The sequence below is a fragment of the Sciurus vulgaris genome, assembly GCF_902686455.1.
Source record: "Sciurus vulgaris genome assembly, chromosome: 3".
NCBI classification, from domain to species: Eukaryota; Metazoa; Chordata; class Mammalia; order Rodentia; family Sciuridae; genus Sciurus; species Sciurus vulgaris.
This window is the reverse complement of record NC_136463.1, coordinates 19,825,555-19,844,191: the sequence shown is the minus strand read 5'-3', so window position 1 is coordinate 19,844,191 and position 18,637 is coordinate 19,825,555. Positions and strand designations below refer to the sequence as shown.

The 18,637-nt window shown below is 44.2% G+C and overlaps 1 protein-coding gene across 4 annotated transcripts in view; it reads right to left on the bottom strand.

Annotated features, from left to right (window-relative positions):
* Positions 1-5,008: 5,008 nt before the first annotated feature.
* The window catches only part of MPP3 (MAGUK p55 scaffold protein 3), a 28,143-nt gene continuing 14,514 nt past the window's right edge, over positions 5,009-18,637 (bottom strand). For all 4 annotated transcript variants that reach the window (XM_079135394.1, XM_079135397.1, XM_079135396.1 and 1 more), the window contains 8 exons: positions 18,525-18,545; positions 17,970-18,011; positions 16,721-16,885; positions 16,537-16,617; positions 14,053-14,146; positions 13,768-13,876; positions 12,218-12,340; positions 5,009-6,517 (listed from right to left, as the gene is read on the bottom strand). In XM_079135394.1, the coding sequence (XP_078991520.1) occupies positions 6,341-6,517; positions 12,218-12,340; positions 13,768-13,876; positions 14,053-14,146; positions 16,537-16,617; positions 16,721-16,885; positions 17,970-18,011; positions 18,525-18,545 (812 nt within the window). In that variant the 3' untranslated portion in view covers positions 5,009-6,340. The remainder of the gene's footprint in view (positions 6,518-12,217; positions 12,341-13,767; positions 13,877-14,052; positions 14,147-16,536; positions 16,618-16,720; positions 16,886-17,969; positions 18,012-18,524; positions 18,546-18,637) is intronic.

The following is an 18,637-nucleotide window of genomic DNA, read 5'->3' as shown; positions in this document are numbered from 1 at the left end:
TGGCGCACGCCTGTAATCCTAGCAGCTCTGGAGGCTGAGGCAGGAGGATTGTAACCTCCTGCCTACTGAGTTACCAGTCTCAGTAACTTAGCAAGACCCTGTCTCAAAATAAAAAATAAAAAGGTCCTGGAATGTGGCTCAGTGGTTAAATATCCCTGGATTTAACCCTATGCAAAATAATAGTAATAATAATAATTCATTAGTAGCATTTTCTAGAAAACCACAGAACCACATTTTAAGCTACACATTAAGAGACCATATTAAAGGCCTGGTGTGCAGGTGCTGCGGCTTGCTTTGCTGCCCCTAGAACTAGAACTTGCTGAACTGCTACTGCTACCTTTAAAAAGTCATCATTGGGTTGGGTTGTGGCTCAAGTGGTAGAGTGCTTGCCTGGCATGTGTGAGGCCCTGTGTTCCACCCTCAGCACCACATGTAAATAAAATTAAAGGTCCATTGACAACTAAAAAAAAAAAAAAAAGTCATCATTGTCCCTGACATTCTGTCACTAGCCCCGATTCTGTTTCAGAGAAGGTGTATCTGATTGGTGTAAATAGATCCTCTGCCCACTCCTTAGCTGCAAGGGAGTCTGAGAAGGTGATACATGGTGTTTTTTTGTTTGTTTTTTGTTTCTCCACTTTGAGACATGGGCTCTGCCTCTCACCAGGAGAAGACAGGAAGTTTACCCCAAATTAGGAGGTTCAGATGCTAGACTGCCACAAAATGACAGACTTCTGTAACCCTGTAACTCTTTGCTCCTTGCCTTTTTCAGCTAACAGGAGGCTTGTGATTTTTCTCTTCCCATTAATTTTTATGCTGTTCCCTCTGGCTGGAAATCCACAGCTCTTCCTCTTTGCTTGGACACCTGTTCATTTTCAACATTTGAGAGCTTCCATCCTCTAGGAAATTTCCATGAACTGCTCAGTTGGAGTTCCTTTGGGTACAGTTTCATTCAGAGGTTTTCCTGTTGTCCTTGCTAATATTGATTTTTAGTTTGATTCCAGAGAACAACTATATGCAGAGAACAATTCTATTATTTCAATTCTTTTGAGTTTGTTACAGTTGTCTTATGACCCAGGACACCATCTATCTAGGTGTATATTGCATGGGCATTTAAAAGAGAGTTGTAGCTGTAGCTCAGTGGTAGAGCGCTTGCCTAGTACATGTGAGGCACCGAGTTCTAGCCTCAGCACCACATAAAAAAAATAATAACAGGGGGCTGGGTATGTAGCTCAGTTGGTAGAGGGCTTGCCCAGCATGCACAAGGCCCTGGGTTCAATCCCCACCACCACCAAATAAAATAAAATAAAAGTACTCTGTCCACCTACAGAAAAAGAGAATGTGTTTTGTGCCATTATTGGTAGAGTGTCCATGAACTCTGTTGAATGCTGTGGTTCAGTTCTTTTAGATCCTGATAATTTTCTATCTGGTAGTTCTATCAATTGTTGAAAGTGTGGTGTTGAAATCCCCAGCAATAATTGTGGCTTTGGTTAATTTTCCTTTCAGCCCTATCAGGTTGTGCTTCATCTATTCTGAAGCCCTGGTGTTTAGTACATACACATTTAGGATTGCTATATCTTCTTGGCGGATTGATTCTCTTATCATTATTTAATGTCCCTCTTTGTCTCTAGTAATTTCCTTTCTTTGAATCTGACTCTGAGAGTAATACAGCACTATTGCTTTTTAAAATTTATGTTTGCATGATAGATTATTATATTTTTACTTTCAGTCTGTGTCATCACATTTAAAGAAGTATACACTTGTAGACAGCACATCATTGAGTTGTTTTCTTATCTACTGATTTTTTTTTTTGTAAGTGTGTGTGTGTGCGTGTGTGTGTGTGTGTGTGTGTGTATGTGTGTGGCATTGGGGATTGAACCCATGGCCCCACGTTCATGCTCAGCAAGCATTAACCACTGAGACACAGCTCCATCCCTTTTTATTTTTATTCTAAGATGGGGTCTCACTAGGTTACCCGAACTGGCCTCAAACTTGTGCTCCTCCTGCCTCAGCCTCCTGAGTAGCTGGAATTACAGATATGTGCCACCACACTGGCCCACAGCCTTTTAATTGATCCTTTTGTCCTCCTGTTTTAGTCAGCTTTTGCATCACTTTGATCGACATACCTGTCAAGGACAACGCAGCAGAGAAAAAGTTTATTTTGGCTCATGGTTTCAGAGGTTCAGTCCATGGTCGGTCAACTACTTAGCTCTGGGGCTGAAGTCAGGCAGAATATCATAGTGCAAGGGCATAGCAGAGGAAAGCAGCTCCAGACATGGCAACCAGGAAGCAGCACGAGAGCTCTGCTCACCAGGGACATAATATAACCCCCCAGTGACCCCTTCATCTTTACCTACCTGTAGTTACCACACAGTTGATCCATATCAATGGATTAATTCACTGATGAGGGTAAAGCAATCATTCTGAGTGTTTGCTTCTGACCATTTTTGCATTGTCTCACACATGAGCTTCTTGGGGACATCTTATACCTAAACCATAACACTTTCTCACTTTTAAAATATAATTATCTTAATTCCCCCACAAGCATTGAGTACTACATCAGACAATGATGTTATTTTGCTTCAACAGGTAAAGAAACTCAAGAGGTGAATGATAGTGTACGGTTTCCTTATGTTTTGTCATTTTTTTCCTTTCGGAGGGTCCCAGCCTTCCTCTGATACTATATTTGTTTGGAGAGCTACTTTTAGGGAAATTGTTTTTCCCTTCTTTCAATAATGTCTTTATTTCCGTTCATTCCAGAAGGAGAGTTACCACCAAATACAGAACTCTAGAGTGACAATTAAGGGCTGGGGATATAGTCAGTGGCAGAGCACTTGTCTGGTATGTGTGAGGCCCTGGGTTCAATTCCCATTACAAGGGGGAAAAAAAAGATTGATAGTTGTTTTCAGAACTTGATAAATGTGTGGTACTTCTTTCAAGCCTCGATAGCTTCCCTTTGCCTAGTTTCCTATTGCAATTTTTTTTTTTTTTTTTTTTTTTTTGGTAACAGGAATTGAACCCAGGGGTGCTTAACCACTGAGCTACACCACCAGTGCTTTTTATTTATTTATTTATTTTTATTTTGAGACAAAGTCTTGCTTAGTTGCTTAGGGTCTCACAAAGTTGCTGAGGCTGGCCTTGAACTTGTGATCCTCCTTCCTCAGTCTCACACATTGCTGGAGCAGACATGACAGGCGTGCACCACCACACCCAGCCTAACTATCTGATTTTAAAATGAGCTTCATGCATATGCTGAAATCTTAAGTTATTAAATAAATCGGCAAGACCTATCATTGTTTGAATGTATGATACTGTGACTGGTGGTACAAATGAAGTGACACCTGATAAGTAGATGCTCAATATGATTGTCCACATGCTTTAAAGCATGTACATATTTGAACATACAGTGGCTAAAGCACCACTGGCAAATTTGCTCACGTCTGAGCCCCATGTGTGAATGACAGATGGTTGTAACTTTCTTAAACCCATCTCCTGCATGGAGTGGAGTGGGTGGAGGAAAGGCTACTCATCACTGCATCAAGGTTGGCAAGCAAGATGAACTCACTTGCTAATTCTGTTCGATTGATAGTGAACACTGTGTCCTGAAAGATCCAAAGGCAGGGCCTAGATTTGATAGGAGAGTGCTGTGATCGATGAGTAGTGTCTGCTACGGGTGCAGGAATGAGTGACAGCCTATATACCACCCACTTAACTTCCCCGACCTAGAATATTCGTGGAGAGTTCACAGTCCCTCTGGCTGTAGAAACAGGCAGAGGACATACCTGTGTTTAAAGGCCCAAGGAAACAAAAGATGCATCTTGAGGAGTTTCAATGAGATTTATTGGTGTGGCAGCCCAGAGTGATGAACTTCTGCAAACATTTTCCCCAGGGGCTCAGAACAAACATACTGCTAGTTGGGATGGAACTTGGAATTGCATTTACATGTATCACACCAGTATATATTTTAAACAGGTGCATTAAAAAAAAAAAAAAAAAAAAAAAAAAACACTTTTCTGCCTTTTACAGACAGCAAGAACATGACTTCCAAATGACCTCCATCCTTGGGGCCCTATTCTTTCTACTCCCACAGATCTGGTGGCAAACAGCTGTAGACCAGCTTGTCTTGGGGGTGGAGCAGCTACCGCAACAGGAAATAAAGCAAGCACACTTTAACACCTTGCTTATAATATGTAAAGAGAATCACCACATTTCATCTCAGAATTGGGTAAAAACATGGGGTAAGAAGCAGAAAATGTCTGTTGAGTAGTATGAAATGCAGAAAACATCATGATCTGGTGCCCGATCACTGGAGTCCAACTTTGGAGGACAAATCACCCAGGTGAGACTTCACAGGGTCTCCACCCTGGTGCACTCCCCACGGGGTGTTCAAAAGTTATTTTTATCTACATATTTTTTTTTTGCCTGGGAGTAGACTTTTTTTTTTTTTTTTTTTTTGTACTAGGGGTTGAACCTGGGGATACTTGCCACTGAGTCACATCCCCAGGGTCCCCTGCACTGCCCCCGCAATTTTTTTTTTTTTAATTTTGAAACAGGGCCTTGCTAAATTGCTGAGGCTTGCCATCCTCCTAACTCAGCCTCCCAAATCACTGGGATTACAGGTGTGCACCACCACACCCATCTGGAAGTAGATTTGGATTAGAAGAAGACTTTTGGTCTTCTGCCTAACAACTTTGCATGTACCCCTCATGGGGCAGCTACCTTCCCATGCCTGGTTCTCTGTGGAATAGCTTAAGACCAATTTTACTTGGTAAGAATTCAATACTCTGTAAGTGCAAGGTGGTCGCCATCCTTTTGCTAGAAAGTTCAGAAGAATGTGATCCTGGTAGTTGGGTCTGCCAGGGTAGTGAGCTAGCGAGTAGCATAGAGTCCTTGTGCAAGAAGGTAAAATGGAAGTTTCTAAATGGGCAGCAGACCCTCTCACTGGTGCTTCACCTGGGACCTGGCCTTTTCTATCTCTTCATGAATAAAAGCCATGAAGAATGGCACAGTTGTGACATTTCTGTAAATGTTGTGTAAGCTTGGGTACATTATTTAAACTTTCCTTCTTTTTTTGGTCCAGGGGTTGAACACAGGGGTGCCTAATCACTAAGCCGCATCCCCACATCCCCAGATCTTTTTGTATTTTATTTAGAGACAGGGTCTTGCTAAGGTGCTGAGGCTGGCTTTGAACTCAGGATCCTCCTATCTCAGCCACCTGAGTTACGGGGATTACAGGCGTGCACCACCATACCTGGCTAAGCTTTCTAAGCCTCATTTTATCTCAATTATAAAATGAAATGATAAGAATCCCATCTCACTGGCTTGGTGTATTTTTGAAAGTGGTGTAGGTAAAGATCTTAGCATTGCACTCAACACAGAAAAAACACATACATCGACTGTTCCTCTGAGCAGCTAACATGGATCACAATCCCTGTGACATTAGCCACTTTTGCTCAGAGACAACCCCATCAGGCCCATGTTCTGAGTCTATATACTTTTATTTTGGCAGAACTGATTCATCATGGCTTAGACACAGTTTTGATGGGAGGAAGGGGTCATCTGGTTCCCTATGATCTAGAACAACAGGAGCCCTAATAATCTGAAGGTGAGGACAGCTAACCAAGGCCAATATCGATAACAAGAGAGAGAACTGATGCAATAGACCAAATAACAAAGCAAGGACTCAGTTTTAGGAGCATGAGGGTATTCAGAAAGGGGACAAGCAGCCTTCCATTCCTCAAGAGTCCCTAAAGGCACTACTGCTTTACAGAATAATACAGTGATTCACGTGGACGGTTAAGTGTGCCTCAGCCTTCCAGAAAAAGCTCACTATTTAAAAAGGCAGGGAACCAATTTTTCTATTACCAGACAAGTTTGGAGTTGGAAGCCAGGGGAATTTCAGCTACATGGAAAATCCCCTTGGATACAACATCTTAAGCTTCCAACACAGCTGGATAAATTCGGTGTCACTGTTTATAAAGCTTAAACATTGCTGTAAATCAGTACTACATAAATTCACCACCACCACCACCACCACCAAAAGACAGTGGCTACTTAACTTTGGTACAAAGAATCAAGGTCCACTTGCCTGCGATACTTTAATGAATGATATGTGTGGTTTTGTGACATGCCCCTTTTAACTCATGAGCTAAAGGGGTGCAAGTGAAAAACGACAGACAAAAGCCAACAACAGACAAGACTTCCCATTTCTACTCTTCTCGATGATGGCGTCTGTGGAAAATTCTGCCCCTCTCTGCACTCGACATTCCTTGATGGTAAAGTGAGGGAAGCTGGACCATCTGGTCTTCGAGGTCCCCTCCAGTCTGGATGTTCTGGGATAAAGTTACCTGACCCAACTAACAGGTACCCAGTGAGTGTCCTTGCTCAGCTTCTCTAAGAGCACCTTGAGCTGGCTGCAAGCACCCTGCAGATCTTCCTTCACCAGCACAGCATCCATCAGGTGCCCGTAATGCTGGTCAATGAAGGCGGCAGAGGCGGCCATCTCCTGCTGCTCCTCATCCTGCAAGGAAAGAGGCAGTATGGAGCAAGAAATCTACATGTAGCCTTTGTGTCCAACAATGTTCCCATCTTCAATTTCTAAGGGATGAGTGGAAGACGATGCCCCACTATTCGCCAACTGCGTACATGAGAACAGAGTGTAGTGACAACAGATCAAACTTCAAAGAAAGTTAACGGGCAGCAGACATCGTTCAGTCATTCACTCCCCAAATACCCACAGGATCTATGAACTGAAAATACAAACTGCTTTGGGGGTACGTTGATTTCGTAAACTTCGTGTATATATATATATATATATATGTCAATATCATATTTCCTGCCCCAAAAGGGTTTCCCAAGAAGTAGTACTATTGTGTTGCCCAAAATGTATGCATTAAGTAATTATAAAAACTATAAATAACCTTAACTGTATAAAAACAAAGAAAGCATGTCAGGAAACAAAGGGGGGAAGAAGATGAAGAATGTGTAACTCTAATATCCTTCTAAAAACTCTTCAATTCACCATGTAGAACTCCATTTTCTTCTTCTTCTTCTTCTTCTTCTTCTTTTTTTTTTTGGTACCAGGGATTGAACCCAGGGATGCTTAGCTCTGAGCCACATCCCCAGCCCTTTTAATATTTTATTTTGAGACAGGACCTCCTTAAGTTGCTGAGGCTGGCTTTGAACTCGAGATCCTCCTGCCTATCTCTCAAATTGCTGGGATTACGGTGTGCACCACCACGCCCAGCCTCGATTCTTCTTTTCATCTCTTCAGGCCAAGGCCAAACAACAGAGTAGACAAGGTAGAATGACTTAAGAAAATGTCAGCACAACTTGATCATTCTCGTTAGGAAAGGGATTTCTTTTTTCTTTTTTTTTTTTAAACGGTGCTAGGAATCAAACCCAGGGCCTTATGCTTGCAAGACAAGCACTCTACCAACTGAGCTATCTCCCCAGCCAAGGAAACCTGATTTCTTTAGTCAGATTGCCTTCCTAACACCTAACATCGAGGTGTAGACCAAAACCTTGTATTATCCAATCTGGGAAGTGCTCTCTCCTTCATTCAAAAGAACCTCTACTAAGTAGAATTTCAGGAGTGTAGCAGACAAACAGCCTGGTTTATGGAAGGAAGGAAAGTGTCCAATCGACTCTAAGAAAAATTACAACATGAAATTTGCTGCAGGCATTCACCTCTCTCCTTTCCCGTCCCTTCCCAGTCCTCTGTGGCTTATTCTGCTTCCAGGGGCTCAGAGTTTTCATGCTGCCCTGTGGGAAGAGGGGATTCTATCCTCCCTATCCCTCCATAGAGACCCACTTTCAAAATATTCCCTCCTCTTCTCCCTTGTCACCATCCCTTGTCACCAATTTATACATTCATGAGAGCATCTACAATTTCAGGAGATGTGTTCTAAAGGTCCAGGGAACAGTTTTTCTACCATCCCACAAAGACAGTAGAAACCTGAGAAGGTTGAGATACCGCTTCTCCTTCTTTCCCCCAGGAGAAGAAAAACAGGCTTCAATGGGGAGGCGCTTGGTCATTCTCCATTCTATCTTTTGGGGCTGCCCTCATGCTGGAAGCACTCTGCAGCGTCCCCACGTGGCCCCTACAGCTTCAATCCCTCCTCCCCCACTCAGCCCCACACGCAGGCACGCACGCACGCGCGCACACACACACACACGGCCGTGGACCTGCTGCTGTTTCCAGAGTCTGCCTTCCTACAGGCACCCGCGTGGTTTATCCGGAGGCTTTTAGACTTTTGAGAAAAGATAGAAGGAAAATTTTTGCCACAAGTCCCAAAATCTTCTTAATAAATATTTGCCTCTAGGAAGAACTCAAGTAAATGTCTGATAGAGTGCAATGTACAACATTTCCTTTGCATCCATAAATCCCCTGGACCTTTTTCCTGGTTAGTAAAAGCAGAACTCATCCCCTGTGACTTCACTAAGAGTCACAGTCCTGAAAAGCATATAAAAAAGATTCCCTCCACCCCATGCCATCCCTTGTCCCCATTTTGGATCAGCCTAATGGATCAGAAGGCAGAAGCCCCATTAACTTGTGGGACAGCAAACAAATGGACAGAGGATATGCCCATAGGGTCTTTTATCAATCCCCCTAGCTGAAACTCAAGGGCCAGGTAATGGACAAATATTTAGTGTTAAAAAAAACAAAACAAAAGAACAACTCAGGCCTTATATAAGAATTCTTTCAAATGTGGTCTGGGATTTGCCTGCATACATTAAAATCACATGAAAGTATATGTGTTAAAAATGGAGATGCTGAGCCCCATGCCAGCCTCCCAGGTCAGAGTCTTTGGGAGCAGAGCTGGCACCCTGTATTTAAACAACCTTGCCATGACCTTGGTGCCTACTCATGTTGAAAGTGACTCTGGCTTCAAGACAGTGGGACACATTTGGAGAGAAGCAAAGTGGGATTTCACAATTGGCAGGTGGACTGATCCAGACAACAAAAAATATCAGCCAGCTATGCATCTGCCTGGAGCGCACCTGCATGGAACGCAGCTTGCTGGTGAGCACTGAAGGAAATGGACTAGGTGGCAACACTGGTCAGACTGGAGGGACACCAGTAAAAGACTGCAGTCCACTCCAATGCCAGCCATGGGTCAAGCAAGGTCTGACTCCTAAAAAGCTGGCACTTCCTGTGGACCTGATGCTTTGGCAGACCTTCCTTTGTATCTTAGGAAGCTGATTCTTCTTTCCCTTTGTGTCTTCTTGATTCTTTTTAAATAAGTTTTTCCCCCATGGTTATTAAATTCTAACAACTCTAAAATATTTGTTTAAAAAAGTAAAATCAAATTGATAAGCTGATTCTAAAATTTATATGGAAATGCAAGGGACCCGAAGAGCCAAAGGATCTTGAAAAAGAAAAAGAAGTCAAAAGACTCACATTTGTTGTTTTCAGAACTTACTACAAAGCTATAGTAATCAAGGCAATGTGGTCCTGGCATAAGGCTAGATTGATGAAATAGAATTGAGAGTTCATCCAGAAATAAATCCTTACTGTTTTTTGCCAACTTATTTTAAACAAGGGTGCCAAAATAATAATTTTAAAAATGGTGCTGGGAAAACTGCATATTCACAGGCAAAGAATAAAATTGGACCCCCTACTTCACACCATACACATAAATTATATCAAAATGGATGATAGTTTCAAATATAACTGATAAAACTGTAACTTTTTTTAAAAAATAGCAGCAAATTTTTATGACTTTGGATTATTAGGCAATGATTTCTTAGATACAACACCAAAAACCTAAAAATATCTTTTGAATTTAGAAGCAATAAATTCAAAAATTTTAATGCCAGACACATGGTACTTTCTTGTAATTCCAGCAACTAAGGAGGCTAAGGCAGGAGAATCGCAAGTTCAAGGCCAGTCTAAGTAACTTAATGAGGCTCTAAACAACTTAGCAAGAATCTGTATCCAAAAAAAAAAAGAAAGAAAGAAAAAAAGAGGGCCAGGGGAATGTAGCTATCTCAGTGATAAAGCTCTCTTGGGTTTAATCCCCAGTACCAAAAAAAATTATTTTTAATGTTGAGCTTCAGATGGCACTATCCAGAAAGTGAAAAGACAACCCATTGAATAGGAGAAAATACTTCCAAATCATATATCCAATAAGGGACTTATACCCAGAACATAGAATTCTTTCCATTTAATAAAAAGATCAATAATCTAATTTTAAATGGACAAAATATATGTAAAATATTTCTCCCAAGAAGATACACAACTTAAACACATGAAAAGATGCTCAACGTCATTAGTCATGTCAATTAAAATCACAGTGTGGGCTGGGGTTGTAGCTCAGTGGTAGAGCACTTGCCTAGCACACGTAAGGTACTGGGTTCAATCCTCAGCACCACATAAAAATAAATAAATAAAATAAAGGTATTGTGTCCAACTACAACTAAAAAAAAAAAAAAAAGTGTGATACCAGTTCACACCCACTTAGGATGGCAGTAATCAAAAAGACAGACCATAGCAAGTGCTGGAGAGGATATGGGGAATATGGAACCCTTGAATACTGCCGATGGAAAGGTTAAATTGTACAGCTGCCATGGAAGAGTTTGGAATTCCTTCAAATGTTAAACAGAATTATCAGCAATTCCACTCCCAGGTCTATCCCCAAGAGAAATAAAAATAAATGTTCGAATAAAAACTTGTATCTGGCTGTTCATAGCAACATTATTCATAACAGAAAACAGAACAACCCAAATGTCCATTAGTTAATGAACAAAGAAATAAGATATAGTATTATATGTGATGGAATATTATTCAAACATAAAAAAGAATGTGGTACTTACATATGAATGGACCTTACACATACTAAGTAAAAGAACTCAGATTTTAAAAAGGCCACATATATGATTCTATCTGTATGAAATATTTAGAATAGACAAATTTACAGCAACAGAGAGTAGATTAAGAGTTTCCTGAGGATAGGAAAGGTTTTTTTGATTTTTTTTTTGGGGGGGAGGGGGGTAGAGTTTTCAATTTATGATTATTGAATGCTATTAAATGTTTCTCAAACACATGACTTTAATTGATTATATAATAGTCCATTCTATCCTGTGAATATCCTGTCATGAGCTGGGGATATAGCTCAGTTAGTAGAGTGCTTGCCTTGCAAGCACAAGGCCCTGGGTTCAATCCCCAGCACTGCAAAAAACAAAACAAAACAAAAAACCCACCATGATTGTTCCTGTCATATAGTTTATTGTACTGAGCCCTCCTATTAGATATTTTAGATTGTTTTTGATTGTTTTGTTCTTGTTGCTATTACCTCCACCATGATAAATGTTCTGCATGTCTCTAAATAGTTCTATGCCCAAGTTCCTCTTAGTGTTTCTAAAGGGGAACATTTCTAATGTTCTAAATAATTCATTGATGTAGACAGTTACCTCAGAGAATTAGCATGAACTAGGACTATGTCAAAATCTTTACTTGGAGGGAACTTTGCCACCCAGGGGAAGATGTGAGAGGGCCTCCCTCAGGTGGAACCAGCCAGGCTGGACAGCAAGCCAAGTCTGCTGTGGAACTGGGTAGCTTCTCACCCCCATAACAACTTCCCCACTCCCCAGCTGACTCGGCTGAAATGGGAAGAGATGAATCCCCATGCCCATGTCTTCTAGGAGAACTCATTCAAATATTCAGTTTTCAGGAAGGGGTCCTGGCAAGACTGAGCTGAACAAAGAATCTATGACAGTTGAACAGAAGTATATTAAGAAACCATTGAATGATCTCATCTGATAGCTTCAAAAATAGATTCATTTGTTGATGATTTTAACTACTTTGAAAGGAATGACAATGACCTTGTTAGTTGGTGTTTCAACTTAAAAATACTAGGGTTTGGCTTACGAGTTCAACAGATGAGTGTGGTTTGACACACTCAGATTAGGTCTCTGACAGATGTTAGTCCTTTATTTGGTGGCAGGGGGGTGCTTATGTGGAGGAGTGGGGGTGGTAATCCTAGCAAAGCCACCTTGCCTGGATTGGGAAGCACTTCTGGCTGTCTGACACTGAGCTTTCTGGCCAAGTGACCATCTTTTCTTAGACTTGCCAATAGGCAAGATAGAAAGATGGTCTCATGTAGAAGGTATGTCCTATGTCCCTCTTCCACTGAAAGTACCCTTCTGCAGCTAGAAGCATTCCCCAGAATCATCCCCTTTAAGCCTTCATAAAGGAAAGGATCAATTTGAAACTTACAAGTGGGGTTGCTGTGTCCTCACAAGCTGGGGACATAGGTGGTGTCTTCCTTTTTTCCTGAATTGCAGGCTTTACAAATATAACATAGGGTTTGAACTCTGAGGTTCTCAGCTGTTTCAGTGCCTGAAAAAGAAAGTTCGGGAAAATTACACACCTTTGAAATAGTCTATTGTGAAACATACTTTTTGAAAGCTTGATCCTCATGCTTCCCTCACATAACCTCAACAGCAAAGGTCCCGGTGACAATGGACTTCACTGTACAGACTAACTGCACACTTACTCATCCTTCACTTTGACACTGAACTCAGCTGGGCCCTGAAGGCCACTTACTGAGAAAGGAAGGTTCCAAAGTCTCAGTTCAGAGTCGCTGACTCTCTTACCTCAGATCCCTCTAGCTCCAATTAACCTTCTCAGGCTCCTCCACCTGCCCATTCCTGATGGTCCAGGGAGCAGGATTCAATGTGCATCTATTTAGTCTAACATCATCAATTTGTCTACATTCATGCAAACTCTGTGCTATCACACATGCCGCCTCCTGAGAGTCAAAGAAAAGATTTGCAAAGCAAATGAAAACATGACCTAAGGGATTACTTGGAAAGAACTTGCAGACTTGAGGTTTTCCGTATGCAAATCATACAGTTAATGAGTATTTACACTGTAAAAACCTCTGTTCTGGAAATACTGGTATTAAACTGCTACATGCCCTATCCGCACAGGCAAAGATCAATAAAATCACTTTTTGAAAAACTTTTGAAAATTAGACTTTGAATTTTGACCAGCAACTCCCAGTAAGTCCAAATGAGTGAGGGTTTTCCCTCATAGGCAAAAATGTGCTTTTTGAAATGTTTCAAGTCGACTTCTGTAAAATAAAGCTTACAGTTGTATCATAAAATCAAAGATCTGTTTCTATAAAGGACAAAAAAAAAAAAATCCTCATATGTGTTCAAAGCTTGGAAGTTTTTCTGAAAGACAAGGTTAAAAAGATGGCCAGGTCCCTGTGGAGCCCACAGCATACTGGGTGTGTGGGACTGGAAATGGCTTTGAAGCTCCACACAGGGTCACATCTCCCTCCCTCTCCTTCCCTTTCAAATTGCTCTCCAGACTGCCTCTCCCATTGTCTCCCCCAGGGGTTCTCTGTGCCACTAATTTCACTCATCCTGGTTGGGGGAGGGTGGCCTGGCACAGAGAGCTCAGCCCCAGCTTCGCCTGGGTACTTCATCTAATTCTCTGTTTCACTGGAACTGGCCAGGTGGTGCCACTGGTTTTTTTTTTTTTTTACATGATTTTCTCCATGCAGGGATTACTGATCTGGGTCTGTGGGCCACCAGGGGGCCCATGAGTTCCCTCCAATTAATGCGATATTTGTGGATAGAGATACATGTTTGGGGATTCAAAGTTTTTATTCTATCCTCAAAGAGAGACCCAAGGATATTTAACATTTGATATTTCAGACTAAGAATTCCTTAGAGGTCAAATGTTCTGTAAAAGCTACAATCCTCTAGGTTATAACCTCCATTCACTAAACATGCCCCGCTGGCCCAGGAACTCACATCCGGTTCCACGTCCACCAAACAAACTTTGTTTCTGGCCATAACAGCCCGAATGGCCTCCAGGCTGGTTCCATAGAGGTTTTCCTTATATTCACCATGCTCCAGGAACCTAAAGCACCACCACAAACAAGGGAAAAGAACTTTAGGTCCTGAGCTTTCTGGAAGTAGTAAAAAATTAAATGGACATCCCAATACAACTTCTCTCCCACTTCCCCTGCCCCTTCTGGAAGCCCTCCTAGGAGGTCAAGCTACCGGGAGGGCTAACTGGCCCACCAAGCAACATACTTGCTGTGATGTAAGTCGGCCTCAAATGCTTGCTTAGACACGAAGTGATACTCCACCCCTTCCTTCTCATGGCTCTTTCTGGGTCTGGTGGTATCTTTTAAAGAAAGAAGAAGGAGAGTTGGGCAAAGAGATGTCACATCACAGTGAGTGAGAATAGCATCTAGCTGTGCCCTCCCCCAGGAGGCATTCGTCAAGTGTCCTGGGTGTCAGGCATTGTGCCTTTTCCAGACTTATCTGCATGACTCTTCAATGTAGGCCAAAGGAGCCTCCCATTTTGCAGCTGGGGAAAACTGACATTCAGCAAAGTTAAACACCGTGTTCAGCGACTCACAGCCAGTAGGCAGTAGGCCACTCTCTTTACCCCATGCCAAGCACATGCCCTTTGCTACTCTGCTGAACTGCCTTCTTGATGTGGGGCTTTGAAGGACCCTAGTTTTTTGTGGAGGGGTTGGGTACTGGGGATTGAACTCAGGGGCACTCGACCACTGAGCCACATCCCCAGCCCTATTTTGTAATTTATTTAGAGACAGGGTCTCACCGAGTTGATTAGTGCCTCGCTTTTGCTGAGGCTGGCTTTGAGCTCGCGATCCTCCTGCCTCAGCTTCCCAAGCCCGAGGGATTACAGGGGTGCGCCACCAAGCCCTGCAGGACCCTAGTTTTTAGTTCATTATTATTTTTCTTTTCCTGAGAGCAAGAGTGCCACAAAGACATTGGACCCTACTCTATGCTTTTAATTCTTTATTCGATTATTTCTCCTTTGGAGAGGAAAAGAGACATAAAGACAGCCCATTATGGATTGGATGTGTTTCAGCAGAGCTGGATCTCAAAGAAATATGTTTAACCCAAGGGCTCCCCCATTGATTTCCGTAATGGAAGTGAGATGCACACTTCTGGGGACAACCAGGTCCTTTCAAAGCAAGTGCACCCACGAGACAACACACAGCTTTTTCCAAAAGAAAACATGGGAACTTAGAGGACAAGGTTTTTCTGGCCTTTCGGACACTTTGTGTTCCCTATTTGGCATCATAGTCCAGCCCCTGGAGGAGCTAGTGGACCACGTCTCCCAGTCATTCGCTTGATTTAAAATTTTTATTCACCCACGGAAAGGATTTTAAACATCTCAATGAGCATACAAGACCCTCATGATCTGCCCAGCCTTCCACTCAGCTTCACCTCCTGCCATGTCATCCATACTAACAACCCAGTCCCTGGCACGGTTACAAAAGGTCACACCTTCATCCCTTTGCACATGGCCCCTCTGCACAGTGAGCTCTTCCTCTCCTCTCTTCTCTGCCTGTAAAATTCCTATTTATTCTTTAACACCCAGCATAAAAGTCGCTGCCTCTGGCAAACCATCCCTGACCCCTCTAGTTCCTAAAACCCAGCGAGAAACATCTAGAAGGCCCCCTGAGGTTCTCTAGGCCCATCGCCACTATGCTGTCAGAATGGCCTCCACAGTCCTTCCAGCTCTCCCGCATCCCTGCCACTTCAGTCTGGCCTCCGAGAGACAATTGCAACAACCTCTAGGCTGGGCTGTGGGCCCCGACACCCGGAGGAGAGCAGTAGAATCAAAGAAAGGCTCTGGTAGGCACTCTGGAAAGTTCTATTCCTGCTGCCATAGCATCCCCTCAGGCATACACAGTGCATGAGTGAGTCCCCAGGAGCCAGCCACAGCCAAGGGCAGGATGTGGCAGGCGGTGGTGGAGAAAGAAGCCTTTGTGCCACTCTTAAACACATGACTGGGGCAGGCTGTCTGGGGTCCAATCTTGGCTCTTATCAACTGTGTGACATTGGATAAGGTAGTTAACCTCATGGAGCTTCAGTGTCCTCCTCTGCAGAACGAGATGATAACAAGCCTCTCCTCAGGGGCACCAGAAGGGCCAACCAAGGCTCTACACACAGACGCTCTTGGTGCAGTACCTGGTACCTCTGTTCTCCTCCTCTCCCTCTCCCTCCTCCTCACCACCATTATCACATTCAGGACCAGGACCCTGGCTCAGGGATCTTGGCATCAGTGCTGCCTCTAGCAGCAGGAAGGCTGAGGAACTGGCAGGGGTGGCTTTACCCAGGACTGTACCCCAACCCTGACAGGCTGAATCCAGCTACAAGGGAGTGCCAGGCAAAACTTCTTTGTGCTTCTCTGTCTCCTGCTCTCTTATCTAAGCAACAGTGGCTGGGTGTAGGAGTCAGAGTCACTGGGAAGAGGAGGCTGGAAGACACCAACTGTGGAGATCCTCTTGGTATCCGGCTGAGGCTGCCATGGTCTACAGTATGCTCTGGACTCAGCTCCCTCCCCTGGCAGGAACCAGGCAGGTGGTCCTCCAGCTCCTACCTCAGAGGGTCTCAGTGTGCCACTGAGAGTCAGTCTCTTCCCATCATGCCTTGCCTTGGTCCCACAATTTGCCCACAGCAAGTTGTGCCTGGAGGTCATTCACACCCAAAGTGCGTGCACCCAATCACGCACACCCACATCAGCCCTCTTACGTGGAACAGCAACACCAAAGCGTTGTGGGTTCTCAGCCACCATCTTTTGCTTCAGTTCATGGAGTCGGGCTCCTAGAGACCCTGGGAAACAAAGGGAAGACTGACAGGGTCTGTGTTGAGCTCTCTCCCCACTCCTGTGGGGAGGAAACCAGCCCACTTCCCAGAAACCCAGGATGTCACCTACCAATCAGAACCACCAGGCGGGGCCGCTCACCCGGCTGCTGTTGGTACCTGGCCACCTCCTCGTAGGTCAGCAACTCTGGAGACTCAGCACTGGCACACATCTTCCCTTCCTGTGAGCCACCCAACCTCTCCCTGCAGCCTAGCCGGAAGCTCCTCCGGAGACCAGCTTGGAGAAGGGCAGACAGACGTGGAGGCATCTGTCCCAGCATCTCCCAGGAAAGACCTTCTTCACCTGACCAGACCTGGCAGCAGGGCTGACCCCATTGGTCTCCCCACCCTCCGGTTTAGAAAGAGACTGTTCAGGGAGCACAGTGATACAATGAAAGGGTGGCCCCCCCAACACCCAAAATCTAGGGTTCAAGATCACTGTTTTGCTTGGCATGTAAGTGACCTTGGGCGAGTCTGCATCTCTCTGAGTTTTGATTCCCTTATCTGTGAAATGGGAATGCAAGTGTGCAGTGGGTGGTCTTAGATTGAATCCTGGATCCAGGAAAATGCTCTAAAAGACATTATTGGGACAACTGGTGAAATTGTAATAAAAGCATATAATAGAATTTTACACATGGTGAATTCCCAGAACTTGATCATCATCCTGAGTTACGTAAGAGGATGTCCATGTCCTCAGGAAATACATGTTGTGGTACTTAGGGGCAAAGAGGCATGATGTCTGCATCTAACTGCCCAATGACTTAGGAGACAAATGCATATGTGTAGAAAAGGGAGGGACAAGGCCAACAGGGCCACAGCTCCCAGCTGGGAATCTGGGGTGAGGACATGGGAGCTCTTCCTAGGATTCCTATCACTTCTCAGTAAGTTTGAAATCACTTCAAAATAAAAGTTAAAAGACTTTTTGCCTGTCTCTAAGGCCTTTGAAAAAACTGATAAAAATAAAAGAAGTGAAGGTACTTTGGAGGCCAGTAAAACATTCCATGAATGTATACTGCTGGCAGTCACACTGAATAAACTTTAATTAAGATGATGATAAAATTAGTGTTAACATGGTGCTCAGTGTGCCCTTCTGGCCAGGGTTTTTTGCCCAGGGGCTGGGTAAAAGCCGGGATGGAGGCCCCCAGGGATAGACAGGCTCAGTCTCTTCTCCGGCTGACAAGGTAGAGGAAGAGGATCCTGCAGGCTGGCTGCTCCCGATCAGCTCCTGGGGCTCTGCCCGCATCTTTCCCCACTCGGAAGCCTGAGGCTACAGGCCGTGCATGGGCCGGGAGGGGGTGCTGGAGGACAGCCCAGGTACTTACCCACATAGTGCCCCTTGAAGTACCCCTCACAGTCACAGGTCTCTATGAACCAGAGGGAGGGAGGCCAGTGAGTCATGCTGGACACATCTTCAGGCCCAGAGGGACCCAATTTCTGGATGGTCAGGCAGAACCCTCCAGAGTGATATCCCAGGGGAACTCAGGAAAAATACCATATCAGGGACAAGTCCTTCTGTTTCACTGAGTTCTCTATGCTTAGGCCCCAACGGCCTTCCCAAGCCCTGGTGGGAGTTCTGGGCAGAAGATCTCCTCACGGTCCTGAGTCGGAACCAGTGGGAATAAGGCAGACAGTCCCACTGCCCTCCTCTCTTGGCTCCTACCTAGCTGCACCCCACAACATAGCTGAGTCTAAGGAAGGCTGGCACCTTCGTACTGGTAGGAGGCGAGGGTCCCCACAGTCTTGAATCCCATCCCCACCCTACACATCTGGCTGCAGTCACTCAGATGGGGAAAGGAAAATCAGCTCTTCTAGCCCCAGATGTTCCACAGGAAAGGGGCCTCACTTGGGCCCTCACAGGGGACAAATACCAGGCCTACCTTTGTCACAAGGCTGATCATCTGCGGTTTGCACAAAAGACAGATGGGACAGCATTAGTAGAGGGGACCATGAAGCCCTGCGGCTAAGAGGCAGCCACAGCCTCAGGAGCCTG